The 27,417-nt window shown below is 45.3% G+C and overlaps 1 protein-coding gene across 3 annotated transcripts; it reads left to right on the forward strand.

Annotated features, from left to right (window-relative positions):
• Nucleotides 1-1,642: 1,642 nt before the first annotated feature.
• Nucleotides 1,643-27,417, forward strand: nuak1b (NUAK family, SNF1-like kinase, 1b). 3 transcript variants are annotated; one of them, XR_003864332.2, is made up of 8 exons: nt 1,643-3,103; nt 13,402-13,522; nt 17,895-18,046; nt 19,049-19,114; nt 19,326-19,445; nt 21,210-21,342; nt 22,444-23,611; nt 24,662-27,417. XR_003864332.2 is itself a non-coding variant. In XM_029668347.2 (7 exons), exons 1-7 carry the CDS (start codon nt 2,813-2,815, stop codon nt 23,532-23,534), a joined length of 1,974 nt encoding a protein of 657 aa, XP_029524207.1. In that variant the 5' UTR covers nt 1,643-2,812; the 3' UTR covers nt 23,535-27,417. The 3 variants fall into 3 exon arrangements, 1 of the variants encoding a protein (XP_029524207.1); XR_003864331.2 differs by having other exon boundaries at nt 22,444-23,607; XM_029668347.2 differs by having other exon boundaries at nt 22,444-27,417.

Below are 27,417 nucleotides of genomic sequence, written 5' to 3' on the forward strand. Positions count from 1 at the left end.
AGTAAGCATTTCACTGTAAGGTCTACACCTGTTGTATTCAGGACATGTGACAAATACAATTTGATTTGATTTGATGGGACATCTCCATATCTCTCCACACTAGAGGGCAGTATGTACATTATATTTGTCCAAGAACAAATATTTGCACGAGTGCAAATAAGGCCAACTTTGCATCATATCACATATAAATCTTGGACTGAGTCTGTGTTGCTATAAATGGATACCCCAATGACCATGTTTAGAGAGAAAAAATAACACAAATGTTCTGCATGTATTCTGCTATCGTATCGTAGAGGAAAACAGGTCACTCTAATCAGATGATGTTTGACATAAACTTCCCCTCTCTCTAATTAGTGCATAAATTACACCATACACAGCCCAACGTTAACAAGAGCAATTGCAGTAAACCCAATGAGCTGCAGGCTGCATCAGGTCATCTCCTGGTAACGTCTCAGAGTCTGGGTCTAGATTAGGACCAGAAGTGAAGTGAGTCTCTCTGGGGTGTGCAACATTACAGAACCCTCAGATCGAAATGTATTGTGTAGAACTATTGTATTGTGTAGAAATGTATTGTGTAGAACTATGATCGTCTGCCGAGTAGAATTGAAAGTAGACTGAATTTCTAGCTGCAACATTCTGAATGTTTCACTAAATACAAACCAGTTTAGGACCAGAGGTGAGGTGAGGCTCCCTGAGCAGAATGGCACTGGGCCATCTGATACTGCAGCTAGATTGAGCAGGACGAGGGCATAGCCCAGGGGTGATGGAATTCACTACGCTATTCTCCTTCCCTGGCTACTAAAGGCAAGTGATATCTTACAGTAGAGGGCTCTTTTTTCCTTCAGAAGAGGGATAAAACCTGGACTCACTCAGAATAATCTTTAAATATTTAATCTATAGATAATAAATCAAATGAATACATTTATTGTGGATTAGTGTTAGAGTTAATATGGCAACCTTTGACCTCTGCTGCTTAAAAATAAAAGTCATATTTCAAGAATATTTCCATGACAATCTATTATTCCGCAGTAAATGGCCACTATATCCACTCTGTAAAAACCTACAGACAACAACGTGATATTCTTGCACGTGGGGATCAGTAGTGTTATACAATGTGATGTGGCCTTCAAGAACCAGATGCAAACATGTTGCGTAATGATAACATACAGTAACGACAGTATGACAGTAACACTGAGATAGATTGTGAATTCTGCACAGCCAGGTTCTCAACGGGTCTTACTGTATGTCATCCGTCATTGTCATGCCAGAGTAGGAATGCAAAACATGTATTTAGTGATAAACCTAACATTGGATACCTGTTTCTGCTTCCTGATTCATAAGTACCGTTGGCTCTTATAGACTCGCCCACAGTAACAGCAGTGGTTGTAATTATTAATGGAACAAATATTGGTTTGAAAGTGAAAGACCTCCTGTGAAAGTGAAGGACCTCCTGTGACTTCATAAAGGTTTCAGCGATATTAATAATTAAACTGCCTCAACCTGAGTTGCCAATCAAAACGTTATGTTCTCTTGCACTCTAATAACTTTGACACGGCTAAAATAATGAATGACAGGCAGGTAGGAGGATGTTCCTTGACGGGTTATTACGATGTTAGGTTTTATTATGACTTTATATTGTATTTTGTATCTGAAACACAGTTTAGTCATTAGGCTATAGTAAAATGACTGTAGTTTGCCAAAAACAGGGCTGTACTTCCACAGCCTCTGTCAAGGGAAAAGCAGTCAGCAGCAGTCCAAAATCAGGAGAGAGGCAGAGAGCACAGCGGAGAGAAGGAAGGAGGACTGTAAACTCCGCCTCCGGACTCGATCATTTCACATTCCTTATTCACAGCCCCTCACGTTAGAGAATATAGAGAAAGGGAGAAGAAGGGCACACGAAGAAGGAGAGCAAAACGACAATGGCAATAATCAAAACGTCTGAGCTTGACATATCCGATCATAGCGCATATGCAACGTCGACTTGGGCATGGAGCACTCGCGCCATACACAGAGCTCAGCTGAATGACGTTACACCTGGTTTGAGGACAAAATGAGGGTCATCTTCATCCAGAACGCCGGTTTCGTCGCTGCTTTCTCGGGAGGCAATGACGCTGAAGGTTTCGCCTGTTAGTTGTGAGTTAACGATGTTGGCAGCATTTTTACGGTAGATTATGTGAACGGCCTAGAATAAACGAAAGACTATGATATAATAATGCCAGTATAGGCTACTACACGGATAACGAGAATAGAATAGCCTGATGTTTAAATAACCCAAATAAAATACAATATTTCTGGATTGCTACATTTTGAGCACCATTGTTCATACCCGAGGAGACATACAATCGAAAGTGGATTCAGCTTCCGACATGCATTCGTCTGTCGAATGCTGAATACATATTTAGAGGACTGCAGCCCTAGAATATACCTTCATAGTAAAACATGTATAATATGCATTGCATTATGTATCAGTCGCGCAAAGACAGGTGATGTCACATGTTTCCTTTATAACCTTTTTCTTTTTTATTTAATCGTATAATAATGACTCACTCTTATAAGCCGACAAAGGAATGACTAGATGTGGAGAGAATTCTTTGATCAGAAAAGAATGAACAAAGGGAGTGATCATTAGACAATCGGAATAATTTCTATGTTTATTACTATAATATTTACGCATTATTCCTTGTAATTTATTTTATTTATTACGACTATTATTAGGCCTATAATAAGTATAACTATAGTATAAATATTTGTAACAAATAGCTTAGTTTAAGATATTTAACCGTGGGAAGTTAGTTGGAATACTTCCCCAGAGATGGAAACAGCTTGTCTCTCGGCCCACCGAGGGCTGACCCGTCCTGAGGCCAAACAAACCCCCACCTCAGTGGGTAAACCATCTAGGGGTGATCTGTCCCCTCCATCGCTACCTGCCGGTCATTCAATGCCAGAGACACCGGCAGCTAGCGATGGCAGCAGGAGAAATTCAGGCTTCAAGAAACACCACCACAAGCATAACCTGAAACACCGCTACGAATTGCTCGAGACTCTCGGAAGAGGGACCTATGGCAAAGTCAAGAAGGCAATTGAACGACACTCCGGCAGAGAGGTGAGACATTTATTTATGCATAGGGGTTTTAAACACTCTTTACGTATAGGGGTTTCAATAACCCTGTATGCCTGAGACATCTGTAAAAGTTCTTCTTGCGTTTACACAGGCAATCAATTCCGATCTATTTTTCACTAATTGGTCTTTTGACCAATCAGATCAGGAAAATATCTGATGTAATTGGCCAAAAGACCAATTAGCGGGAAAAAAGATCAGAATTGGGCTGCCTGTGTAATTTAAGTCTACAGACCTGAGACGTCTAATCCTGAGTCATAGAAAACATAGCTACAACAAAGAGGCCCCAAATAGCTACTTTGCTGTGCTCTAGACATGTGTGTCTTTTTCTCCTCTGGGAATTTCCCCGTGCTCATAAGGCCCTAGAGACCATGGGAATATCTTTAGCACGCGCTGTCCTCAACGATACACATCATTGAAACAGGCCAACAGTCCTCCAAGACACTTCAGCCTACTCACATTGAATGGGCTGGAATGTGCCATTTATTGAGGTAAGGTTAAGAGGTTTCTAGTTTGTCAAATTCAAACTTGAGAGCTGGCCTAGAATAACACCTCTTTTTGATGTTGTTGAAATAATTGAACTGCATGTTAAAAGAATATATCTATATTTTTTTTATGTAACCTTTATTTACAGTTGAAGTGGAAAGTTTACATGCACTTATGTTGGAGTCATTAAAACTAGTTTTTCAACCACTCCACACATTTCTTGTTAAAAACTATAGTTTTGGCAAGTCAGTTAGGACATCTACTTTGTACATGACACAAGTCATTTTTCCAACAGATTATTTCACTTATAATTCACTGTATCACAATTCCAGTGGGTCAGAAGTTTACATACACTAAATTGACTGTGCCTTTAAACAGCTTGTAAAATTCCAGAAAAATATGTCCTGGCCTTAGAAGCTTCTGATAGGCTAATTGACATAATTTGAGTCAATTGGAGGTGTACCTGTGGATGTATGTCAAGGTCTACCTTCAAACTCAGTGCCTCTTTGCTTGACATCATGGAAAAATCAAAAGAAATCATCCAATACCTCAGAAAAACAATTGTCGACCTCCACAAGTCTGGTTCATCGTTGGGAGCAATTTCCAAACGCCTGAAGGTATCACGTTCATCTGTACAAACAATAGTACGCAAGTATAAACACCATGGGACCACGCAGCCGTTATACCGCTCAGGAAGGAGACACGTTCTGTCTCCTAGAGATGAACGTACTTTGGTGCGAAAAGTGCAAATCAATCCCAGAACAACAGCAAAGGACCTTGTGAAGATGCTGAAGGAAACAGGTACAAAAGTATCCATATCCACAGTAAAATGAGTCCTATATCAACATGACCTGAAAGTCTGCTCAGCAAGGAAGAAGCCACTGCCCCAAAACCACCATAAAAAAGCCAGATTACGGTTTGCAACTGCACTTGGGGGCAAAGATAGTACTTTTTGGAGAAATGTCCTCTGGTCTGATGAAAGAAAAATATAACTGTTTGGCCATAATGACCATCGTTATGTGTGGAGGGAAAAGGGGGAGGCTTGCAAGCCGAAGAACACTATCCCAACCGTGAAGCACAGGGGTGGCAGCATCATGTTGTGGGGGTGCTTTGCTGCAGGAGGGACTGGTGCACTTCACAAAATAGATGGCATCATGAGGAAGGAAAATGATGGAGATATATTGAAGCAAAATCTCAAGACATCAGTCAGGAAGTTAAAACTTGGTTGCAAATGGGTCTTCCAAATGAACAATGACCCCAAGCATACTTCCACAGTTGTGGCAAAATGGCTTCAGGACAGCAAAGTCAAGGTATTGGAATGGCCATCAGAAAGCCCTGACCTCAATCCTATAGAACATTTGTAGGCAGAACTGAAAAAGCGTGTGTGAGCAAGGAGGCCTACACACCTGACTCAGTTACACCAGCTCTGTCAGGAGGAAAGGACCAACATTAACCCAACTTATTGTGGGTAGCTTGTGGAAGGCTACCCAAAACGTTTGACCCAAGTTAAACAATTTAAAGGCAATGCTACCAAATACTAATTGAGTGTATGTAAACCTCTGACCCACTGGGAATGTGATGAAATAAATAAAAGCTTAAATAAATCATTCTCTCTAATATTATTCTGACATTTCACATTCTTAAAATAAAGTGGTGATACTAACTGACCTAAGGCAGGGAATTGTTACTAGGATTAAATGTCAGGAATTGTGGGGAAAAAAACACATTTAAATGTATTTGGCTAAGGTGTATGTAAACTTCAGACTTCAAATGTAACTAGGCAAGTCAGTTAAGAACAGATTCTTATTTACAACGACGGCCCACTGGGGAACAGTGGGTTAACTGCCTTGTTCAGAGGCAGATCGACATATTTTTACCTTGTCAGCTCAGGGATTCAATCCACCAAGCGTTCAGTTACTGGCCCAATGCTTCACCCACTAGGCTACCTACCGGACCTATGACTGTGTCTCTTTGACCAATGTCCCTAAACTGTTTTGTTTTTGTTTGTGTTCTTGGTGTTGTTCTGGTCAACACTTTCCTGGAGTTTATCCATGACTGTGAGGACAGCAGCATGTCATTGAGTGCTCGTCATCTGCCCCCATGCACCATATTTGGGGACCCATGCACCACACCTCTTCAGATATCTCTATGTGCTGCATAATTTTACCCATGATCCCCTTTTGGCACAACGAGAGGAAATTTCCTTACGTGTGTTCAGATTCAGAATGCCAGGGGGGAAACTCAGTCGGGTCAACACGTCCCTCTGTGTTCCATAGCTCCTGGCACATGCATGCTTGGTGGGGGCACCATTAACCCATAGCTCAAATAGCACCCTCACATGGCCTGCCTGGCTGGTGCCATTGCTTTATGGCATCAATGCCTTATTGCAAGTTTCCCAACTCATTAAACAGACAGGGTGTTTGGTTCAAGTGAAAATCAGGATCTGTTTGGGTCTGTTTCTAAAAGCCTAGTCAAATTTGGTGAAATGTTTAAGGCTATTATGTTATATCCCATTAATTACCACAGTTTCACCACTTTGTATGTCATTGCCATCTCCACATGCCCTGACATCATTCTAGAGATTTATGGAGTGATGGTAATGCCTGATCTCCATGCATTCCTCCTCTATCAGTTAGCCTGGCCTGCCTTAGTTCTTCAGCCCTTAATGATTCCACTTCAAATAGCAGGCAGCAGAGCTGACCCTGGAACAGTGTGTAGGTGGTAGCTAATTATAAATCAACCTGAACTGTTGCCGTTGAATGTGTCACAACATTATTACCAGTACAAGGGGCCATGGGCCCTTTGTAAATCAACACTTGAGTACATTCAGTTCAGAGGCACGCTGTGATAGAGAGGGTGTGCAGACTGTGGCCCCAGGGCACGTGTGTCTGGCATGGTGCTGTGAGAGTGTACATGACCCCTGACCTAAAGAGCCCCTGGTGTCCATGTGATAGAGATAGCAACAGGGTGATCGTTATGGAATCCCTCTGCTGACCCTGCCCGTATGACTTTCCCTGGCATGCCCCAGCTTCCTTTGCAGCTGGACTAAATGAGAAGAGCAAAAGGGCAAAGAGAAGAGACTGATGACTTGTGTTTGTGGGTTTACCATTGCAGAGAGATTGATTAGATGTCGGGGTGCATGAGAGCATGTGTTCAAGTGTGACAGCCTGTCGACATAGAATCTGCACAACCTTCTGTTGTGTTTGTCGGCTGCTCACTTTGGATGGAACAGCAGTGTGTCTGTGTCCTCATACTGTATGTGTGGTTTGATTTGACTACTGTATGTGTGGTTTGATTTGACTACTGTATGTGTGGTTTGATTTGACTAATGTATGTATGTTTTGATTTGACTACTGTATGTGTGGTTTGATTTGACTACTGTATGTGTGGTTTGATTTGACTACTGTATGTGTGCTTTGATTTGACTACTGTATGTGTGGTTTGATTTGACTACTGTATGTGTGGTTTGATTTGACTAATGTATGTATGTTTTGATTTGACTACTGTATGTATGTTTTGATTTGACTACTGTATGTGTGGTTTGATTTGACTAATGTATGTATGTTTTGATTTGACTACTGTATGTGCGGTTTGATTTGACTACTGTATGTGCGGTTTGATTTGACTACTGTATGTGTGCATGGGCTTGGATGTGCAAAGGTCAATGTGTATGCAATTCTGACTCTTGTGTCTGTGTGTTTGGGTGCATAAGGGCTCCCAAGTGGCACATCGGTCTAAGGCATTGCATCTCGGTGCTATATGCGTCACTACAGACCCTGGTTAGATTCCAGGCTGTATCACAACCGGCCATGATTGGGAGTCCCATAGGGTGGCGCACAATTGGCCCAGTGTCGTCTAGGTTAGGGTTTGGCCGGGCTAGGCCATCATAGTAAATAAGAATTTGTTATTAACTGACTTGCCTTCTTAAATAAACATATCTTTTTTAATAAAAGGTGCGTGTGTGTGCTTACATGCGTGTATGCGTGTCCGTTTTAGTGTGTGTGAGGGAGGAGATGCCTTGCACAAAGGGAAAAAGTTGTGGTGACAGCAGTGGGCATTGACACATGAAAGGCCGTCCCCAGCAGGAAATAAGACACGAATGGAAAGTTATTATCCTGTGGGGGGGTCCAACGCAGAGGGAGGGAGGGAATGAGTCAGGGAGGGATGGGGGAGGAGAAGGGAGGGAGGGAGATGGGAGGAGGGGAGCAGTTTAAAGATAGGGAACCCCAACATAATGGAAGGGGTGGGCTTTAGTTTAGGGGTTAGAAAGTCACATTCATTTGAGTTTAAAGCACTAGATTACCTCACCCCCAAACAATGGATTCACTGGGGATTAACTGGGAGGAGAAAATTACTGAGATTCACTGTTATGGGCTGTAGTTGTGCAGTTATCAGCAGTTTTTCTTCTTCACTCTGGCACTGTGGTAAAAAGATGGCTCAGCTCTCTCAATCAATCATAGGGTCCTCCCTGCTATTGTTAACTCCCCACACACACACACACACACACACACACACACAAAATCTCTCCATCCACACAAATGAACATGATCTAGTGGGGAACTAGTGATGGATACCTCATCTATTTTAATGGGCTGAGAAAACGTTGTTGTCAGGCTCTAGGGGAGCGAAGCGCGGCCTCTCGCATCAAACACACTACAGCCTACAGCCTGTAGAGGAGGACGATACCTGGCACAGGGTGGCTGGGCAAGGCCGGCAGGGCAGCCATCTGTGTGACTGACAGTAATAGCCCACCACTTAAAGACAAAAGCAGGGCTGCAGTACTGTAGCCAGTCAGCCAGCTGGCAGGTGGATGATACACAGGCCTGCGTGTTTAATGATCCCACCCACTCCAGGGTCCCAGGGGAGTAAGAGACGAGCCCGGTGGGATGGATGGAGTTTTGTCTGCGCTGTATTGTTGGAATGCTGTCTCTAATAGGTTGACATATTTCTTCTTGTTTCTCGTGTGTTTTTCGTGTTGATTATTGCATTGTTGGGTTTTGCATTTGCAAGAAAGGCATTTCACACGTGACATTAAAAACATAACTTACAGTATATTGAGGGTCAAAGGGCAGTGTCTATTGATACTGTACTATCTGCAATACATGCAGTCCAGTCATCCACAAATCTCTCAAAAATTAAACCACACACACCACAGTAAGACCTTTGTGTATTTATACATAGGGTTGCACATTTTGGGGAATATTCAGAGGTGTCATGTTCTGACCTTAGTTCCTTTGTTTTGTCTTTGTTTTAGTATGGTCAGGGCGTGAGTTGGGGTGGGGAGTCTATGTTATTTTTTCTATGATTTGGGATTTCTGTGTTTGGCCTGGTATGATTCTCAATCAGAGGCAGCTGTCAATCGTTGTCCCTGATTGAGAACCGTACTTAGGCAGCCTGGTTTCACCTTTGAGTTGTGGGTGCATATTTTCTGTTCTGTGTTTTGCTTCACCGTTCAGGACTGGTTGTTTTATTGTTTTTGTTCAGTGTTCAGATTCTTACTAAAACAATATGGACACTTACCACGCTGCGCATTGGTCCTCACCTTCTTCCACCACAGACAATCATTACAAGAGGTGTAAACCTTCTGTGGGAATTAACGGGAATATATGGGAATTAATGGAAATATATGCAAATTATTATTAATACCATTTAAATGTATATGTTTACTGGGACGTAGGTTCACCTTCCAGCAGGACAATGACCCTAAGCATACTGCTAAAGCAACACTTGAGTGGTTTAAGGGGAAACATTTAAATGTCTTGGAATGACCTAGTCAAAGCCCAGACCTCAATCCAATTGAGAATCTGTGGTATGACTTAAAGATTGCTGTATACCAGCGGAACCCATCCAACTTGAAGGAGCTGGAGCAATTTTGCCTTGAGGATTGGGCAAAAATCCCAGTGGCTGGATGTGCCAAGATAATAGAGACATACCCCAAGAGACTTGCATCTGTAATTGCTGCAAAAGGTGGCTCTACAAAGTATTGACTTTGGGGGGGGGGGGGGGGGGGGTGAATAGTTATGCACGCTCAAGTTTTCTGTTTTTTTGTTTTATTTCTTATTTGTTTCACAAGAAAAAATATTTTTCATCTTCAAAGTGGTAGGCATGTTGTGTAAATCAAATGATACAAACCCCCCAAAATACATTTTAATTCCAGGTTGTAAGGCAACAAAATAGGAAAAATGCCAAGAGGGGAAAATACTTACGCAAGCCACTGTACTTGGGGTCCAACATGTACGCTGCGGCATGTATGGGCTTCAGGCAGAAGTCTTCACGCTTTTTATGTATTTCAGAACTGCAGTCTCCTCTGCTTGGAGCAACAGTGAAGTGGGCAGGGCAGTATGGATGTCTTCTCTTCCATCTGCAAGTCTGGCATTGTCTCCCTCAATCTGTGCAATGGCTACTGCTATATGTTTCAGGAGTTTCAGGCTGCTTACCACTCTCTCCCAAAATACATCATCCAGGAGGATCCTCTCGATGGGGCTGTCCATATTGGCAGACTGTGATATGGCCATTTCTTGGAGAGACTCCTTCCCCTCCAGGAGACTGTCAAACATGGTGACAACACCCAACAGGTGTTGCTGGGCAGCTTCAACGTGGTTCTCTTATTTTTCTCACTTTACTTGGTGAGGTAGATTGCTGCAATAACCTGATGACCATTCACATACCTAACCATTTCCTTGGCTCTCTTGTAGAGTGTGTCCATTGTTTTCAGTTCCATGATGTCCTTGAGAAGCAGATTCAATGCTTGAGCAGCACAGCCAATGGGTGTGACGTGAGGTTAGGACTTTAGACCAAGCAGCCTTCATGTTCGCAGCATTGTCTGTCACCAGTGCAAATACCTTCTGTGGTCCAAGGTCATTGATGACTGCCTTCAGCTCATCTGCAATGTTGAGACCGGTGTGTCTGTTGTCCCTTGTGTCTGTGCTCTTGTACAATACCGGTTGAGTGGTGGAGAGGATGTAGTTAATTATTCCTTGCCCACGAACATTCGACCACCCATCAGAGATGATTGCAATACAGTCTGCTTTCTCAATGATTTGCTTGACCTTCACTTGAACTCTGTGGAACTCTGCATCCAGCAAATGAGTAGATTAAGCATGTCTGCATGTTATGCTGGGTGAAGAACATTCAGAAATGTCTTCCAATACACATTGCCTGTGAGCATCAGAGGTGAACCAGTTGCATACACAGCTCTAGCAAGACATTCATCAGCATTTCTCTGACTACGTTCCTTTATTGAGTCAAAAAAACTTCTCATTCCAGGAGGACCATGAGCTGTTGCTATCGATAAGGTGTCTGATTCATCATTTCACCTCGAATAGAAGCAGAGGGACATTTGTCAGAGGTTGCTTGTTGTGAGTGATGAGGGAACATTATGCACTTGGCCAGTTGATTCTGCATCTGTTGCATTCTTCACATATGATTTGGCACAGTATTTGCAAATGTATACAGCTTTTCCTTCTACATTAGCTGCAGTGAAATGTAGAGCCCGTGGCATTTTCCTGTAAAGATTAGAAAACAATTGGTAGAAAAAAACAAATACAATTCCATGTACAGATAAATAGTTAAGTAGTTACATTAAACAACTTCTTTGAAAGATACATGTTTTAAAACGAAACATGTATGGAAACAGGTGAATTAACACTCCTCAGTTAGCAGGCTCAAGCAAGCTAAAACCCACATGGTAGCAAAAACTAACTAGCAGAAATGGTTAACAAGTTAGAAATGATTTAAATACACTTTGCTGTAGGCTACTATTTACTAGTTAACAAAAAATAATGTATGTGATATAAAATATATTCACCCAGTATTGTAATAAAATTGTACCCGAAAGCATGTAGTTCTTGGCTCAGACAGTGTAGTAGTGTGGGCTCAATAGCATCTCATTAGTGTGCAAGAATCTTGATAATCAGCTGTACATGTGATGGAAAAATCCACTGTGCGTGCAGAGGGTTGCAATTCCATTGAATTGGTGATAGTTGAACCAAAATATGCCGCAAGACCTAGAATTGCCTTATGTGTATCCCACAAAAAGGTTAATTGTTATAAGCTACATTTTTTTGATGAATTTAAGCAAAATTCCCCAAATTCCCATGGAAATGTTCCAGAAAAATCCCGGAAATTTACTGGAAAGTTTCCGACCCTTTGCAACCCTATTTCTACATCACCATATCCAAGTAGAGTGTGTCCTGTATTGTACTTCTATAGGAACTGAAAGATCCCAGCCTTCAATGAAAAACAGTACAATTGAAAAACAGACCGGCAGTGCAGACAGTGTGCTGCTTCACATAAAGACAGACTGGGGACTTACGTTCCCACTCATGGTTTAGGATTTGGCATGAAGTGAATACAGTACTAATGCTGTTGATAACAGTGGAGGTAGAACACTTAACCAATAGAGACCAGCGACTAACTAAGACCTAAAGACTACCACTCAGCGTGTGGAAACAAAACAGGGCCTTTCCTTGTTTATATTTACATCTTTTTTTATTCTATGTAATCAAGTCTCTGGATGAGGAGAGTTATTCTGGTTGGGTTATTTTTATGAATTTACACAGTAATTAGCTTGGCACACTGAGTGTGTGGTTTGTACTGCTGCCTGGCTCTGGACTAGAATTGGCCTCTGCTGTAATGGACCTCTCTCTTAGTAAGGAAAGCTTTTGTCGTCCCAATGGGCTAGCTAACAGAGACTAGGGGGAGGCCAATTGAGAGGAAGTCTCTGCTGACCTGATTTTTTTTTTACTCTTATCCAGAGCAATTTACAGGAGCAATTAGGGTTAAGTGCCTTGCTCAAGGGCACATCGACATATTCTTCACCTAGTCTGCTTGGGGATTCGAACCAACAACCTTTTGGTTACTGGCCCAACACTCTTAACCACTAGGCTACCGGACGCCCTTGACCTTAGGCCTCTGGTTTGTCGTTTTTACAACAGATGTGGGTGTAAGCCTACATACTGTACGCCGTGTGTAAGTGTTTGTGGGCGGCATGGTGTAAATCAACACGATACATTGGCCTGAAAGTGTGTTCGTTTGGCACTTGCATCTACTATAATGTCTTCACAGGCTAGTTGAGAAGGTTCAGCTCATCAATCCACTCCCCCTGCTGGCAGGCACACACACCGCCCCCGAGCTGCAGTTGCCATGGAAACCCACAGCCCAGAAACTCCCTATTCTCCTTGATGTTCTACCTGATATGTCCATTAGACCGGAGTCAGGCTAGAGGGAGTCGCCCCGCCCCACTCCACACACATCACAGACTAGATAGACCAAGCCCCTAGCACCAGCTGTCTGTTAATACCAGGGTGAACACTCCGTACAAAGGAGTTCTCATTACTGCACCACGCGACAACGCTGTTTCTTTCCACCGAGAGCACCTTCCTTTTCTCCTCTAAAGAGACGGGGAATTACACAGCAGGAGCCTCTGATGACTGAGTCTCAGTGCCTCTCCTGTCTGTGTTGACTGGCTGAGTGGAGAGCAGAGGTCACAACGGGTGGGTCACTATATGGGCTCTGGGAAGGAGGGTCAAAGAGTGTTCATTTAGATTATGTTATGTAAGACATACTGTATTCTGCGAAGGTCAACAGGGCAAGCATTCTGGCTGTCCAAATGTCTTTGCTGATGTACGTGCAACAAGGTGTCTGTGATATGCTGTGTGGGTGTGTTGACTCGCGGTTTGGCCTGCGTTGGTTTATCATCACAATCTCTTTTGTGGGTTTGATTTGACCTGCCCACTAATTTTCCACAGTAGTCCACGTCAACTGACCAGAACACATGTCTGTTCTCTGTTCCCCAGGTGGCTATCAAGTCCATCCGGAAGGAGAAGATCAAGGAGGAGCAGGACATGGTTCACATCCGCAGGGAGATAGAGATCATGTCCTCCCTGAAACACCCCCACATCATCTCTATTTACGAAGGTAGGGTGTCTGTCTATACACACACACACACACACACACACACACACACACACACACACACAGCTTTCAATCTCTTCCTCCTTCCCCTTCCTGGTGCTGCTCTAGGATTGCCATGTTATGGCAGGCAGATGTCATAATACAATCATGGACCTTTGGGTTTTGAGATGTTATTCCTCTGTTGCTTCTCTGTCTGAGCCCAGTGTCTTTCAGAGAGTGTGTGGACACGTGCGTGCACGTGTGCGTGTCGGGGGTGTCCGTGAGGTTTTGCCTCTCTCTCCCACATCTGAGAGGTCTCCTCTTGTGTCTTCCGCGGTCTCAGGGCCATACATCTGTTAGTGCTTAGAGAGATCTCCAGCTGGGAGCCAGACTGAGACTGAGGAGAGTAGGAGGGAGAGCGAGAGAGAGAGAGAGGTAGAGAGAGAGAGAAGTAGAGAGAGAGAGAGGTGTAGAGAGAGGTGTAGAGAGAGGTAGAGAGAGAGAGAGATTGCCTCAGTGGTTAGCACTCCATTAGAGAGAAGGCTAGCCCTGAGCCTGACTCCACAGATATGCACAGGGAGGAGAGGCCCTAAGCTCACGCTAACGCCACATCCATACAGTGTATCAGTCCCACTAGACAACCCTCCAAGACACAAAGGCTTCACTCATGTCTTGTGTTGCATATTCACTCTTTTGACTTGACCCCACACCTCCGTTTGAGAGAGGAATTATGATCAACAGCGAATGTTGATGCAGCTGACATTACCTTACATTTCCAATCCAAGTTTGAACCGCCATTTCAAAGGGCAGTTAAACAATGAGTCAACATCAGACTAATGCCTAGTACCTATTTCTATATCCCAAGTCGTTCAAAAACAGTTTTCTCTGCCACGTCAGAACTGTTGTGCCACATCGCCTAACAACAGTGCCCAAACCGGTTGACTATGACTGTTCTGATTGGGTTCAAAGTCTACCAAACCCCACGTGTTGGTGACGAACAGTCAAACAGAGACATTTGTCATGGGAACGGGCCAGTCGTCCGTGAGTGTTGTGGTTATTGTTTTTTAAATCTAGTTTGTGTGTGTCTGAGAGGTTGATTAGGAGAACACTTCTATAAACCAGCTTACAAGGAGACGGGGTGCTGCTCCCTCCTATGCGTCTGCCGTGCAGTCAGACCCACTGTCTGCTACCAACACTTGCCAGTCGTTTCTTTGGAGAGGTTGCCTGGTTTCTGGTGTTTCTCTTGTTTACTGTTGTGGGCTGGCCCCCGCCCAGAATAGCGTTGAAAATGTATAGACACACGCATGTGTATCCGGCAACGCCCGTGTCAACAGCTAACTGCTTGTGTGAAACAAAGCTGAACCAGATGTGTAGTGTTGATGGATTTTTTTGAAAAATATATTTTTCTGCCTCCATCAGCGGGCCTGCGAGCAATTGAAGCACATTTGCTTGTCACTTCCAGCATAATTCATAACCTCATAACTCAATTTTAAGGGAACAATTTCAAGACAAGTCTTCCTGAAGCAGTCAATATGGTCCATTCCTTTGAGATGGTATTCACAACGGCTGTTTGTATAGTGTTTTGTGTTTTGTTCCCTAGCGAACTTAAAGGCTGTAAAACAAGCCTGGTGTGACAGGGACAAGCACACCCCTCTCTGGTTTAGAAAAGACAGGACTTTAAGAAGAGGGAGATTTCTCCTACTCATTCTCTGGTTTGAATGGAAACTGCTCTGCCTTATGACTACTGTACATTGCCCTCCTTGTGAAATATGACAAAGCACTGAATGTCCATGTTAAAGGCCTCTGTCAGACAACACACATTTGAACACACAAAGTAAATGTTCTTTGTAACGTCACTGTCCCCTGCGCTCCGCTGAAGTAGCGATTTAAGTGTGACTCTCATGGTAACAGCTCAGGGGGCTAGGCCCTAAGCTGACCAAGCAAAGTCCAGGGCAGTGGGACAATAGGTGCTAATTAGTATGATCTGAGACCTGCTGGCCGCGGAACAAAGAATCAATGAGTGACAGACGGAGGGGGCAGCTAGCTAGCGCTACCCAGCCCAGCGGGCCGTGGATAACAGGCCTCCGTTATGTGAACCAGGTAATTATCCCTGTGAATCTTGGGGGGCTGGCTCTCAAACGGACCCCGCCACGGTTCGCCGGAAGGGTCGTCCCGGGTCGAAGCTTTGTCAGCCAATCAGATCCGACCCCCAGGACAGCTGGCCCGGTTTCCGTGCTGCCTGCCCTGCCCGGCGGAACAGCCAAAATCAGGGAGGGTTACCATCAATCAGCATCAACATGTTTTTACCACAGGATTATTCTCCGAAGGGGAGGGGGAAGAAGAGGGGAGGGGTGGGCCTGTGAAGGTGCTCGCTCATGGATGACTAGGTCTCCACCCTTGGAGCCCCTGTTGTGTGGGAAAATACAATGACAGTTCTCATCCCTCACATGGTGCACTGCTGTTGGCACGGCAACATGCCCTGGCGGTAGACGTAATGATACATGGGAGGCTAGATAGATAGTGTTGGAACAGGTTGTCCTGTGTCTAGTCTGTAGGGCGTTGAGGCTTCCTATCTCTTCTCCATGTGAATAGGGCTTAGTGTGGGGGCTTGGAATGTGGGAGAGAGTGGTGAAAGTTAGTGGCATGATGAGAAGTTGATGATTTACTGTCCAGGTCAAGGCAAGAAGACACTATGGACCTTCTGTTATCTAGGCCCCCTCCTGTATTTATTTTCTATTTGACTTCTTCCCTTCTCTTCACTTTTCTTCCTTTCTTTACTAGTTTCTTCTAGTCTCGTCCTCTGTCATGTCCTCTTCTCTCTTCTCTTCTCCTCTCCTCTCATGTCCTCTTCTCTCTTCTCCTCTCCTCTCATGTCCTCTTCTCTCTTCTCTTCTCCTCTCATGTCCTCTTCTCTCCTCTCCTCTCCTCTCATGTCCTCTTCTCTCCTCTCATGTCCTCTCCTCTATTCTCATGTCCTCTTCTCCCCTCTCTCCTCTTCTCTCCTGCTAGGTCCTCTCCTCTCCTCTCCTCTCCTCTATTCTCATGTTCTCTTCTCTCCTCTCTCCTCTCCTCTCCTCCTAGGTCCTCTCCTCTCATGTCCTCTTCTCTCCTCTCCTCTCCTCTCCTCTCATATCCTCTCCTCTATTCTCATGTTCTCTTCTCTCCTCTCTCCTCTCCTCTCCTCCTAGGTCTCTCCTCTCATGTCCTCTCCTCTCCAAGGTGTTTGGCTGATTACTAAAACACCCCCTCCCTCCCAGAAGTGTTGTTAAGACTCAAGCCAGACACATGAGGTGGGGTTGGTGGTGATGTAATGTAATCAGAGATGCAACGTGCTCTGGAGTTTGAACACAACCAGTTTGCTGTGAATCTGGCAGAGGTTCTCATCTAGATGATATTCAACATGTCCACTGAGAAGATGAAGTAGATTTTTCCACAAATGTTTTGTGATGAAACCTCTGCTTTGAAACAGATGGTATCTGTCTGTGTCCACTCTGACTGAAACAGATGGTATCTGTCTGTGTCCACTCTGACTGAAACAGATGGTATCTGTCTGTCTGTGTCCACGCTGACTGAAACAGATGGTATCTGTCTGTGTCCACTCTGACTGAAACAGATGGTATCTGTCTGTGTCCACGCTGACTGAAACAGATGGTATCTGTCTGTGTCCACTCTGACTGAAACAGATGGTATCTGTCTGTGTGTCCACTCTGACTGAAACAGATGGTATCTGTCTGTGTGTCCACGCTGACTGAAACAGATGGTATCTGTCTGTGTGTCCACGCTGACTGAAACAGATGGTATCTGTCTGTGTGTCCACTCTGACTGAAACAGATGGTATCTGTCTGTCTGTGTCCACGCTGACTGAAACAGATGGTATCTGTTTGTGTCCACACTGACTGAAACAGATGGTATCTGTCTGTGTCCACTCTGACTGAAACAGATGGTATCTGTCTGTGTCCACTCTGACTGAAACAGATGGTATCTGTCTGTGTCCACTCTGACTGAAACAGATGGTATCTGTCTGTGTCCACGCTGACTGAAACAGATGGTATCTGTCTGTGTCCACTCTGACTGAAACAGATGGTATCTGTCTGTGTCCACTCTGACTGAAACAGATGGTATCTGTCTGTGTGTCCACGCTGACTGAAACAGATGGTATCTGTCTGTGTGTCCACGCTGACTGAAACAGATGGTATCTGTCTGTGTCCACTCTGACTGAAACAGATGGTATCTGTCTGTGTGTCCACTCTGACTGAAACAGATGGTATCTGTCTGTGTGTCCACGCTGACTGAAACAGATGGTATCTGTCTGTGTGTCCACGCTGACTGAAACAGATGGTATCTGTCTGTGTGTCCACGCTGACTGTGTCCATTCCACTGCTTCTGCCTCCTCCAGTGTTTGAGAACAAGGACAAGATCGTGATCGTGATGGAGTACGCCAGTAAGGGCGAGCTGTACGACTACATCAGTGAGCGCCGGCGCCTGAGCGAGAGAGAGACACGACACTTCTTTAGACAGATAGTCTCTGCTGTGCACCACTGTCATAAGGTAAGATTCTGTAGAGAAACACACACACACACACACACACACACATACTTCTACTAATCAGACGCAGGGCGAAATATCAGAACCGTGTGCCTATAACCGTATATATCCCTCACATTGTCAAGCAGTCTGATGTATTAGCTATGCTTTCCTTGGCCTCTTGGTGTTCGGGAGGACAGATTCAATGCAAGCCAGTGTCACCCATAGTGTGCAGAGCAGACCCAGCCTCTGCCGTGGTTCCCTGGGTCCTCATCTGCGGTCATGTCTCTCCATGTCCCTGGATCACCCCTTAGCTCAAACCGGGACACTCCATCATCTCCACCCCCGTAGAATGGATCCTGGCCCACACACTCTCCTCCTCTCCCCTCGACCATGGTCCCCCCCCCCCATAGTCCTCATCTCTACAGCTGGGATAGGATGATGTCATCCTATAGTGTGGTTGACTGACACAGGAAGGAGGTGCACTGTGAGAGGGCTGATTAGAGACACCTCCCCCCTCTCCAATCAGAAGCATGTGAACAAGTGTTCCCTGTCACTGCTAACCAATTGAAGACGCACAGCACAACACAGAACCCGGCCACAGCTGTAATGAAGTCACCCCATCACTTCCAGATCTGAAATGGCTGCATGTGTTTCCTTTCCCTGTGTGTACCACATGTTAGTGCCTGCCTTGAAAGGGCCACTAACTACAGAGTTGTTTTTAATCCGGGGCTGTTGTGAGAACATGATTTATCTGGGTCCGTAATTACAGGCTCTTTTTTTTTTTATTGTGACACATTCGAAGGAAAATCTCTGCAGATGTCAACACAAAGATGATAGAGTGTGAGGCAGGGAAATGAAACAGCACGAGACCAATTGGCCCACTCTGACTCTATCCCCTGAGAGCAACACAGGAGTTTGGTCTCTGTAAATCACCACACCGTCAGCAAGCAGATTGAACTGCGAACGAATGGCCCTCTACTGTACCGAGCTAGAGACAACCTATGGACTGTTTGTCTTTCACAGAACGGCGTGGTGCACAGGGATCTGAAGCTGGAAAATGTGCTACTGGATGAAAACTGTAACATTAAGGTAAGAAAGAGTCATTTTTAATAAGCTCTATCGACCTGGCTTGTGACCTTGGAGCAGATTCTGTAAATGTTTAACAGAGTCTGTAACTTTGAATAGAGTTTAGATATGCCGGTCCTTTCTGGCACCTTGTCAGTGCCATGAGACTTTGAATGACCTTTGTTATAATGTTTTACCAAACCACTATGATGTTCTGTCTCCGTCTCCCCACCAGATTGCTGACTTTGGGCTATCCAACCTCTACCATAAGGACAAACTGCTGCAGACGTTTTGTGGCAGCCCGCTCTACGCATCACCGGAGATAGTCAACGGAAGACCCTACCACGGCCCAGAGGTAGGGACTAGGCACCACACAGGTCAGAGGTCACAGACGGACACAATGAGACTGGGTTTCTTTTGTCCCTGGGAGAAGTTATTACTAATCTCCAGGACCTGGCACTGTGGGGCGGGAGTCCCAGAGCTAATAGAGAGATAGTGGTGGAGGGAGGGAGGGAGGGAGGAGGGAGGGAGGGAGGGAGAGGGAGGGAGGGAGGGAGGGAGAGGAGGAGGGAGAGGGAGAGAGAGGGAGGGAGAGGGAGAGAGAGGGAGAGAGGGAGGGAGAGGGAGAGAGAGGGAGAGAGAGGGAGAGAGAGAGAGAGAGAGAGGCATAGGTCTCCTCTTTGATGGGATTACACCCCAGTCAGTTGCTACTCCCAGCAACTCTCACATCCTCAGTGGGAGGCCTCAGATGGTGTCTCAGCTCCCTTTGAAGACTTTAAACTTCCAGACTTTAGCAGTTACACAGACAGGCCCAGTAACTTCATTGCCAATGATGGGTGGGACTGAGAAATTGTTTGGTTGAGAAAAAGAGAGAAAGAGTGACAAAATAGCCCCAAACTATTTATTGACTAATTCCAAAGTAATTGTTCTTCAGGGCGTTTCCCGAATTGCAAGAAGAGTTGTGTGTTATAAAATAAAGTTGTATTTTTAGACCGAAAAGTCCAATCATTAAATTTATATAATTCACTATGCAAAAAAACTCAACAGAGATTGTAATTAAAATGGCAGAACCCAGTTGCGGAAAATCCACAAATTACAGCTGACACAAAAACAGAACACAACAATGGCACTCGCCCTGTCTCACCCTCCCAGCGGCCCTGCCAGCCGACCAATGACAGAGAGGTCTCAGTCAGTGAACCAATGACAGAGTGGTTTCAGGGTGAGGCATTCCTGGCTTTGGCCCTAGAGGAAGTCCAGTCAGTGTGGAGCTGCTGGAGCAGCCCTATCTACTTTCCTGTGCCCTGACAGTCAGTCCCTGACAGTCAGTCCCAGACCTCAGTCCCAGCGCTGGGCTATAACCCTGTGGCCATCAACAGCCAGCCACATTCCTCCAGGAGTCTTGTCCTTCCCTTCCCAAGCCTGACGTCTGGCTAATCAGTGGCTGGCAGTGTGTCTCCTGAGAAATGTCAGGGCCAGGATATCACAGCTCTGCCATCTCTGCTGGACTCATTAACCCCCCCCACCACCACCCCCACCCTCCATGCCCCAGACACTGGTCTTACATAACCCATTTACTAAGAAAGCCACATTGCATTAGGTTAGTGGTCACAAAGCGCAGGCTTCTGGCTGACACACAGACAGAGACAGAAAGTAAGACAGAGGGAGAACTGGAGAGTTCTGTCTACATGGAAACAAACTGGCACACTCCCGACTCCACACTCTGGTGTTTATCACTGTTTCTATGGCTGAGGGGATGGAGAAGGAAAGTAGGGCCAAGAGCAATATGGTATAGCTGTGCGGTGCTTACAGTGTTTCAGCTGTTGCTACACCATAGCTACGTCGTTCCAGTTCAGACACAGTACGCTCCTTGTTAATGTTTTGATAATCTGCTGCTAACTCAGTAATGGCATTGAGCCTCATTTATCAGTTACTGGAAATTGGAAAAGGGAAATGTGAGATTCCTTTTCAACTGTGTCTCCGGTGACTGATTTAACTGATTGATCTCTCACGTTGAGTCTCTCACGTTGAGTCTCTCACGTTGAGTCTCTCACGTTGAGTCTATCTGATCCTGATCTGTGTAGGGACCTGTGTATTGACACGTGTGTTTGTATTGCTGTAGGTAGACAGCTGGGCTCTGGGGGTGCTGCTGTACACCCTGGTCTATGGGACCATGCCGTTCGATGGAGGAGACCACAAGAACCTCATCCGCCAGATCAGCAATGGGGAGTACAGAGAGCCCACCCAGTCCTCAGGTGCAGAACAAAACCCTCAACCTACACAGTCGAAGATCTAGTCTCCCTCTATGTATACACCCTCTACTCTACACTTTTAGAAAAAAGGGTTCCAAAAGGATTCTATGGCTGTCCCCATAGGAGAACCCTTTTTGTTTCCAGGTAGAGCCCTTTTGGGTTCCATGTAGAGCCCTCTGTGAAAAGGGTTCTACGTGGAACCCAAATGAGTATTTCTACCTGGCACCAAAAAGTGGTTCTTACTGGAACCAAAAAGGGTTCTTCAAAGGGTTCTCCTATGGGGACAACCAAAGAAACATTTTAGGTTCTAGATAGCACCTTTCTTTCAGTACACTGTCTAAGTCAGGGATAGGAAACGTGCGGCCATGCGCCCCGCAGCCCCTCTTTTGAAGGCCCTCGGATCACCCCCCCCCAACTTACTGTTGCGAGTTAGAATAGTAGAATACACATGGTGCAATTTTGAAATGTGTTTGTGTATTAGCAGTTTTCTTTTGTTATGTCAGTCACTGATAGTCAGTCAATTAGCCCGTGTCAGCTCAAATTTGCTAGCTTGCTAAAGTAGTTTAGCAGCCAGCTATCTAAACTTGTTATCATGGTCAAATTACCGGCCGGGGGGCCCCATTTGATATTTTTTGTCAGTCTCACTCAGATATCATATTAAAAACTGCAAGCATTCATCTCCAGCCTAAAGCAAAATATGTAGAATTGCATGAAATTGGCTATAAAACAACTAATTTTCCTCTCTGCCCCATTTCAAAATGAGTAGAAATGCATGAAAAAAGTTATACAATGTCTAAATCTTCTTTCTGCCCCATAACAAAATGTGTGGAATTTAAGCAAACTTGCTTTAAAACGGCCACATTTTCTCTAAGCCCCGTGGCAAAATGTGTACAATTGCACAAAATGGACTCTAAAGCGTACAGAACATTTCTCTCCACTGTAAAGACGGGGGGCCACTAACGTTGCCCGGCTCTGGTCTAAGTAGAACTATTATTAGATAATAGCAACAATAAAACCCTGAAGTGTAACCCGGCTCATACATACCTTCTGCTGTGCTCATATCCAGAATGTCAGTCTATGCTCCCCTCCTGTTGCCCCTCCCAGATGCCCGCGGTCTGATCCGTTGGATGATGATGGTGAACCCAGAGCGGCGGGCCACGGTGGAAGACATCGCCAACCACTGGTGGGTCAACTGGGGCTGGAAGAGCAGCGTGTGCGACTGTGAGACACAGCGGGACGGCGGCACCTCCTCTCCCATGCTGGCCCGCTTCATTGACTGGCAGAACCGCACCGAGCCCCGGCCGGGAAAACCCACCACCCTGCTGCCCCTGGTCCTCCGCCAGCGTCCCAAGAAGTCCAAGAAGGAGAATGAAGTGGGGGATGGGCCCCACGGTGGAGGGGAGGGGGACAAGCCAGGGCTGAAGAGGCCCAAGGGGATTCTCAAGACCAGGGTTACGGAGGAGCAGCGCTCGCCCAGCCTGGAGGAGGTGGAGCTGGGGAGTGGTGGAGCGATGATGGAGCTCAGGCCAGCCAAGGGAGAAGGAAGCTGCTCTAGCCCCGACAGAGAGGAGGAGGAGGACGAGGAGCCTGCCCTGGCAGGGGGCTCGCCAGCTAAGATGGTGCCCAGCCTCCCCAAGAAGGGCATCCTGAAGAACAACCAACAAAGGGAATCAGGGTACTACTCCTCCCCGGAGCGAAGCGAGTCCTCCGAGTTGCTAGGGGGCGCCACCATGTCCCGGGTCACCGCCTGCAGCTCCCCTCCTAGGAGAGTGGTGGGGAGGAAGGGCATCTTGAAGCGCAACGGGAAGTATTCCACCTACAGCGGCCCTCCCTCAGCTGGTGCTCTCGGGGAGCCTTCCTCGGCGGGTGACTCAGGCCTGTCCCGTAGCCAGAGCCGTCCGTCCAGCATGGTGTTGGAGGACGACGTCCTGTCCCCCAGTTTGTCCCCCGACTGGCCCCCCACCGCCCCCCACCGCCCCAACATCAGGGCATGCGTGTCAGCCGAAAACCTGCTGCAACTGGCCAGCTTCAAGGGCTTCCAGGCGGCCCCACCGCTCCACGGGTCAAAGTTCAGCCGGTCCCACAGAGAGCTGGGGTCCCCGGGGGACAACGGCAGCTTCTCCCTGCTGGGGGACCTGGACGACATGACTCAGGTGTACCAGCAAGCCCTGGACATCAGCAGCAACCTCACCTAGCCGGGGAGGGCCCAGGGGGAAGAGAAGAGGCAGCCAGCTGGCCAGGCTGAGGCTATAACATCTGTCTCTGTTGGTGTGTATGTACATGAATGTGTATGTCATTGACAACCATTGACCAGTGTGTTGGTGGGATAGCCTGCCATTTTTGGGAGGTTATTGTTTTCTTTCCGGGAATTGAATCCTTGTTAGAAACTATATCATACACACACTCATACATACACTGTTATGCACTTCTCAGTCAAAGGAAATTCAGTTAGCAGGGTTTTCAAACGATGGAGAGAGAAAAACCACTGGCACGAAAGAATGCCACCCAGCCTGCCTCCTCCAGCCGCCCGTAGACTTTGCTGTATTCAAATGTTTACATATTCAGCAAAAGGCAAGTTAGAATCACAATTGCAGCAACCAGAAACTGGTTGGCTCTCGAAGCGAGCCATGAATTGAGTTGGAGTTTAAAAAAGCACCTTAGAACTCACACAGAGCACATGTTTTTTGGGATCTTTTACTTCCTGTAAAAAACAAACCAGGGTCTTGCGCCAAAATAACTGACAATGTTAATTATTTATTCATATTTGCGTAGATTTTAGTTGAATAGAAAACTGGTGGGTTCTGGCAGTACTGGAAGAGTCCAAAGCTCATTGTCTCCAACCCTTTGTATTATGTTACCCATTAAAATGAAACATGTATACATGATATATTAATATGGCCGCATAAGTAAAACATGCAGCTATGTATATCACCATAAAAGCGCATGTCCTATAAATTAGCATATGGTATTAGGGAATATGTAGGAAGTGCCTTTTAGATCCATATAAAATTATGTATGTCATTTCCTGAAAGTGGAGAGAGATGGTTGCCAGGCCAACCTGTCACCAGTTGTGCTGTTTTGATTCATATACATGTGAATGTGGTGAGAGAGACCCAGGACCTTAATGGAACCCACAGCAGCCTATAGCCTTACACAGTCACAGGTCAGGGGTCACACAGACCTAAAACAGCAGTTTAGAGGAAACAGTCCCGTCTCCGTCCCCCAAAAAACACTGTCAGGAATGAGATCCAAGCCCAGAGAGATGACAGTCTTAAACAAGCCTTTTCATGCAGTGCTTTCTTGTTTTTTTGTTCCCCCATAGATGTGTCAGCAGTTTGGGGATTTGGTTTAAACACACGGCCTGGACAGGCGAGCTGGAGGGGTCTGGAGCTGCTCACCTTAGTGAAGGTAGATGGCTCAGATGCCCTCTCATAGCCCTGGAATGTTCTTGGCAAATAAACAGCCATGTCTGTGGTTGTTTTGTCTGTCTGTCTATAGTGCTGGAGTTGCCTCTGGTTTGAGGACTTCTCTCTCAATTGGCATAACTAGGCTACAGAGTCATACCAGCTGGAAATGGCAAAGAAACCCTACACTCTTAGAGAAAAGGTTTCCAAATTGGTTCTTCAGCTGTCCCCATAGGATAAACTTTTTTGGCTCTAGGTAGAACCTTTTTTGCCTCTAAGTAGAACCCTTTTGGAACCGAAAAGGGCTCTTCAAAGGGTTATCCAATGGGGACAGCCGAAGAACCGTTTTAGGTTCTAGATAGCATCGTTTATTTTTTCTAAGAGTGTCCATGTCATGTGTAGACCCACACAATGCTCAGGTTGTTATTTGTGGATGTTAAAGCCTAGTTCATTTTGAACCCAGGCGCCCCCTCCCACTCCACAAAGGGCTAAGCAGGAGGATTTGTTTCAGTGCTCTAATGACACAGCACATTCCACAGACAATGGCTGGAGACGTGTTGGTGCGGGAGATGTTATCGGCACCTGGCAGGGGGGGGGTTCTGTGGTGTGTGTGCTGTCAGGCCTCCAGCTGTGTGTACAGGGCCATTATGTCAACTTAGCATAATTAGCCAGCTATTGTTTCTATTAGAGGAAAGTAGCGTGTAGCAGAGAGGAAAATGATGGTGGAGTGAAAGTGAGAGGTAGAGTGTAGTAGAGGTTTGAGTGGGAAACAAGTGTTGGAGGGAAAGAGAAATGTTCCTGGTGATGGTGCGATTTGAGAGGCCTTTCCTGTTGGAAAGGGCGAAAGAGTTGAAGGAAACAGATATGTAGACTAGTGAAAGTGACATAGAGAAAGTGAGTTCGGAGTAAAAAGAAAGGAAATTGAACGTTTTTTAGTGTTTTTTTTTAACCAAAGATGAGAAGAAGCTTCAATGATTCAGGGGATGAAATGGATTGGGTTCTGTATGTGCCCCTGGAACTTTTAACCATAGATGGGGAAACCCCATCTGAAAATGAATTCATTTTACAACAATAATAGCCTGGCAGGCTTTTGTTATATTTCTACTTTAGTGTTAAGGAATTGTTTTAAGCCAAACGCTAGAGGCTGTTAAAGAAAGTTGTGTCATAGGCCGAGTGTGTTCTGTGGAATGTGTTTGTGTGGCGTGTTTAGAATGGCCTCAGTGTGCAACACATTTCAACCCTGGGATGGGGCGTCAGATCTGTGACTGATACTTCCAATATATTATCAGAACATGTGTATGGGAAACTATAGCAACCCCCAAGCAGCAGAATAAACATGTTGAATGTTGTCAAAGGTCTGCTGGTGCAAAGTCCTGGGTATTGATTGAAACGACAGACCCGTTCTGTATTATATTGCATTTTATTGCCCTTTGTATTGCCTTTTATTGTCAACTGGATTTACAGTGATAAAATTATACTATGTTAGTATTTTGTTTCATTACGCTTCTGTTTTTGATTCTCCAAAATATAGAAACTTTATATTGCTTTATGTTATGGCAGAAAGTATTTCTTCCCTGAGTTTGGCCGTAAGAGATCAGAGGACTGATCTGACGTCAGTGGGATCTGAATATTTCCTCTGTTTTGGTACACCTGAGGGGTGAGAACAGCTGACCTAAGATCAGTCATATTGCGGTGTTGTACCTGTGAACTTACATCACGTAGATAGAGAACCAACTGTGTTATAGAGCCCGGTGACCCAACCACAGAGAACAGGGCCTTGTACATTTGTACACTTTCAAAGAAAGAGGTGCCCGTTGGCACCCCCCAAAAGGGAACTCCATGGCCTCTTATTATGTCCGTGACCTCTCTAAAATGCTAACACAAAGCATAACACAGGGATAAACACATACTTGTAGGTGCCATCACATTGACAACCACTTGTTTGACCCCAGACAAGTCATGGTAAGACTCCATCTGTACCAAAGCAGGGAATTCCTAAACTAAGGGAGTGATATCAGGAAAAACAAAGGAAAGAATCTGATTAAACTCTATCTGCCAAACTGGAATTAACTGGTGCATATCCGTTAGTAGCAGAAGGTGTAATCATAGGGAAACCTGACTGGATAATGGTATTAAGACAATAATAATAATAGTATTATTATGTTATTTAAGTATTATTTTGGTTACGGCTCATTCTTTTTCTTGGCTGTTGCCATGGTTCTGATTTTGATTTGGTATCAGTTGGTGAACCTGGACTGCCAAGGTGCTTTAAGTTGAATGCCCTTTCTATATTGTATGATCCAGGTATTTCTTTGTTGATAATGCTAATTATTATCAAGGTGTTTTTTTTATACTTGTATTTATTGGCAATTAAGCCATTTCATTTGATGTATAAAGCTACTCTGTCCATGCTTTGGCCTGCTTGGGGATGTGTTCATAACGTAAATGGAGAGATGTCATTGTCTGGGATACAGCCTTAAGGGAGAGATGATGTCTCATTTCATTGTGAAAGCATTGGTCGAGTATGTGTTTTGGGAGTTACAATCTGATTTCATCGTGTATGAATAAGTCTCAAGACATTTTCTGGTGAGGAACTAAACGTCATGTTTCCCTCTACTACAAACCGTCTACTGTAGTACTGTACCAACTCAAATAAATGGATCACGTCAAAGAA

This window comes from Oncorhynchus nerka, linkage group LG9a (genome assembly GCF_034236695.1).
Source record: "Oncorhynchus nerka isolate Pitt River linkage group LG9a, Oner_Uvic_2.0, whole genome shotgun sequence".
Lineage (NCBI taxonomy): Eukaryota > Metazoa > Chordata > Actinopteri > Salmoniformes > Salmonidae > Oncorhynchus > Oncorhynchus nerka.

Bases quoted from the DNA above. Each gene is read 5' to 3' on its own strand.
- nuak1b (XM_029668347.2), top strand. From the start codon at position 2,813: ATGGAAACAGCTTGTCTCTCGGCCCACCGAGGGCTGACCCGTCCTGAG. The intron at 18,047-19,048 runs GTAAGATTCTGT...TGTCTTTCACAG, and splicing joins CTGTGCACCACTGTCATAAG to AACGGCGTGGTGCACAGGGA. The intron at 19,446-21,209 runs GTAGGGACTAGG...GTATTGCTGTAG, and splicing joins GACCCTACCACGGCCCAGAG to GTAGACAGCTGGGCTCTGGG.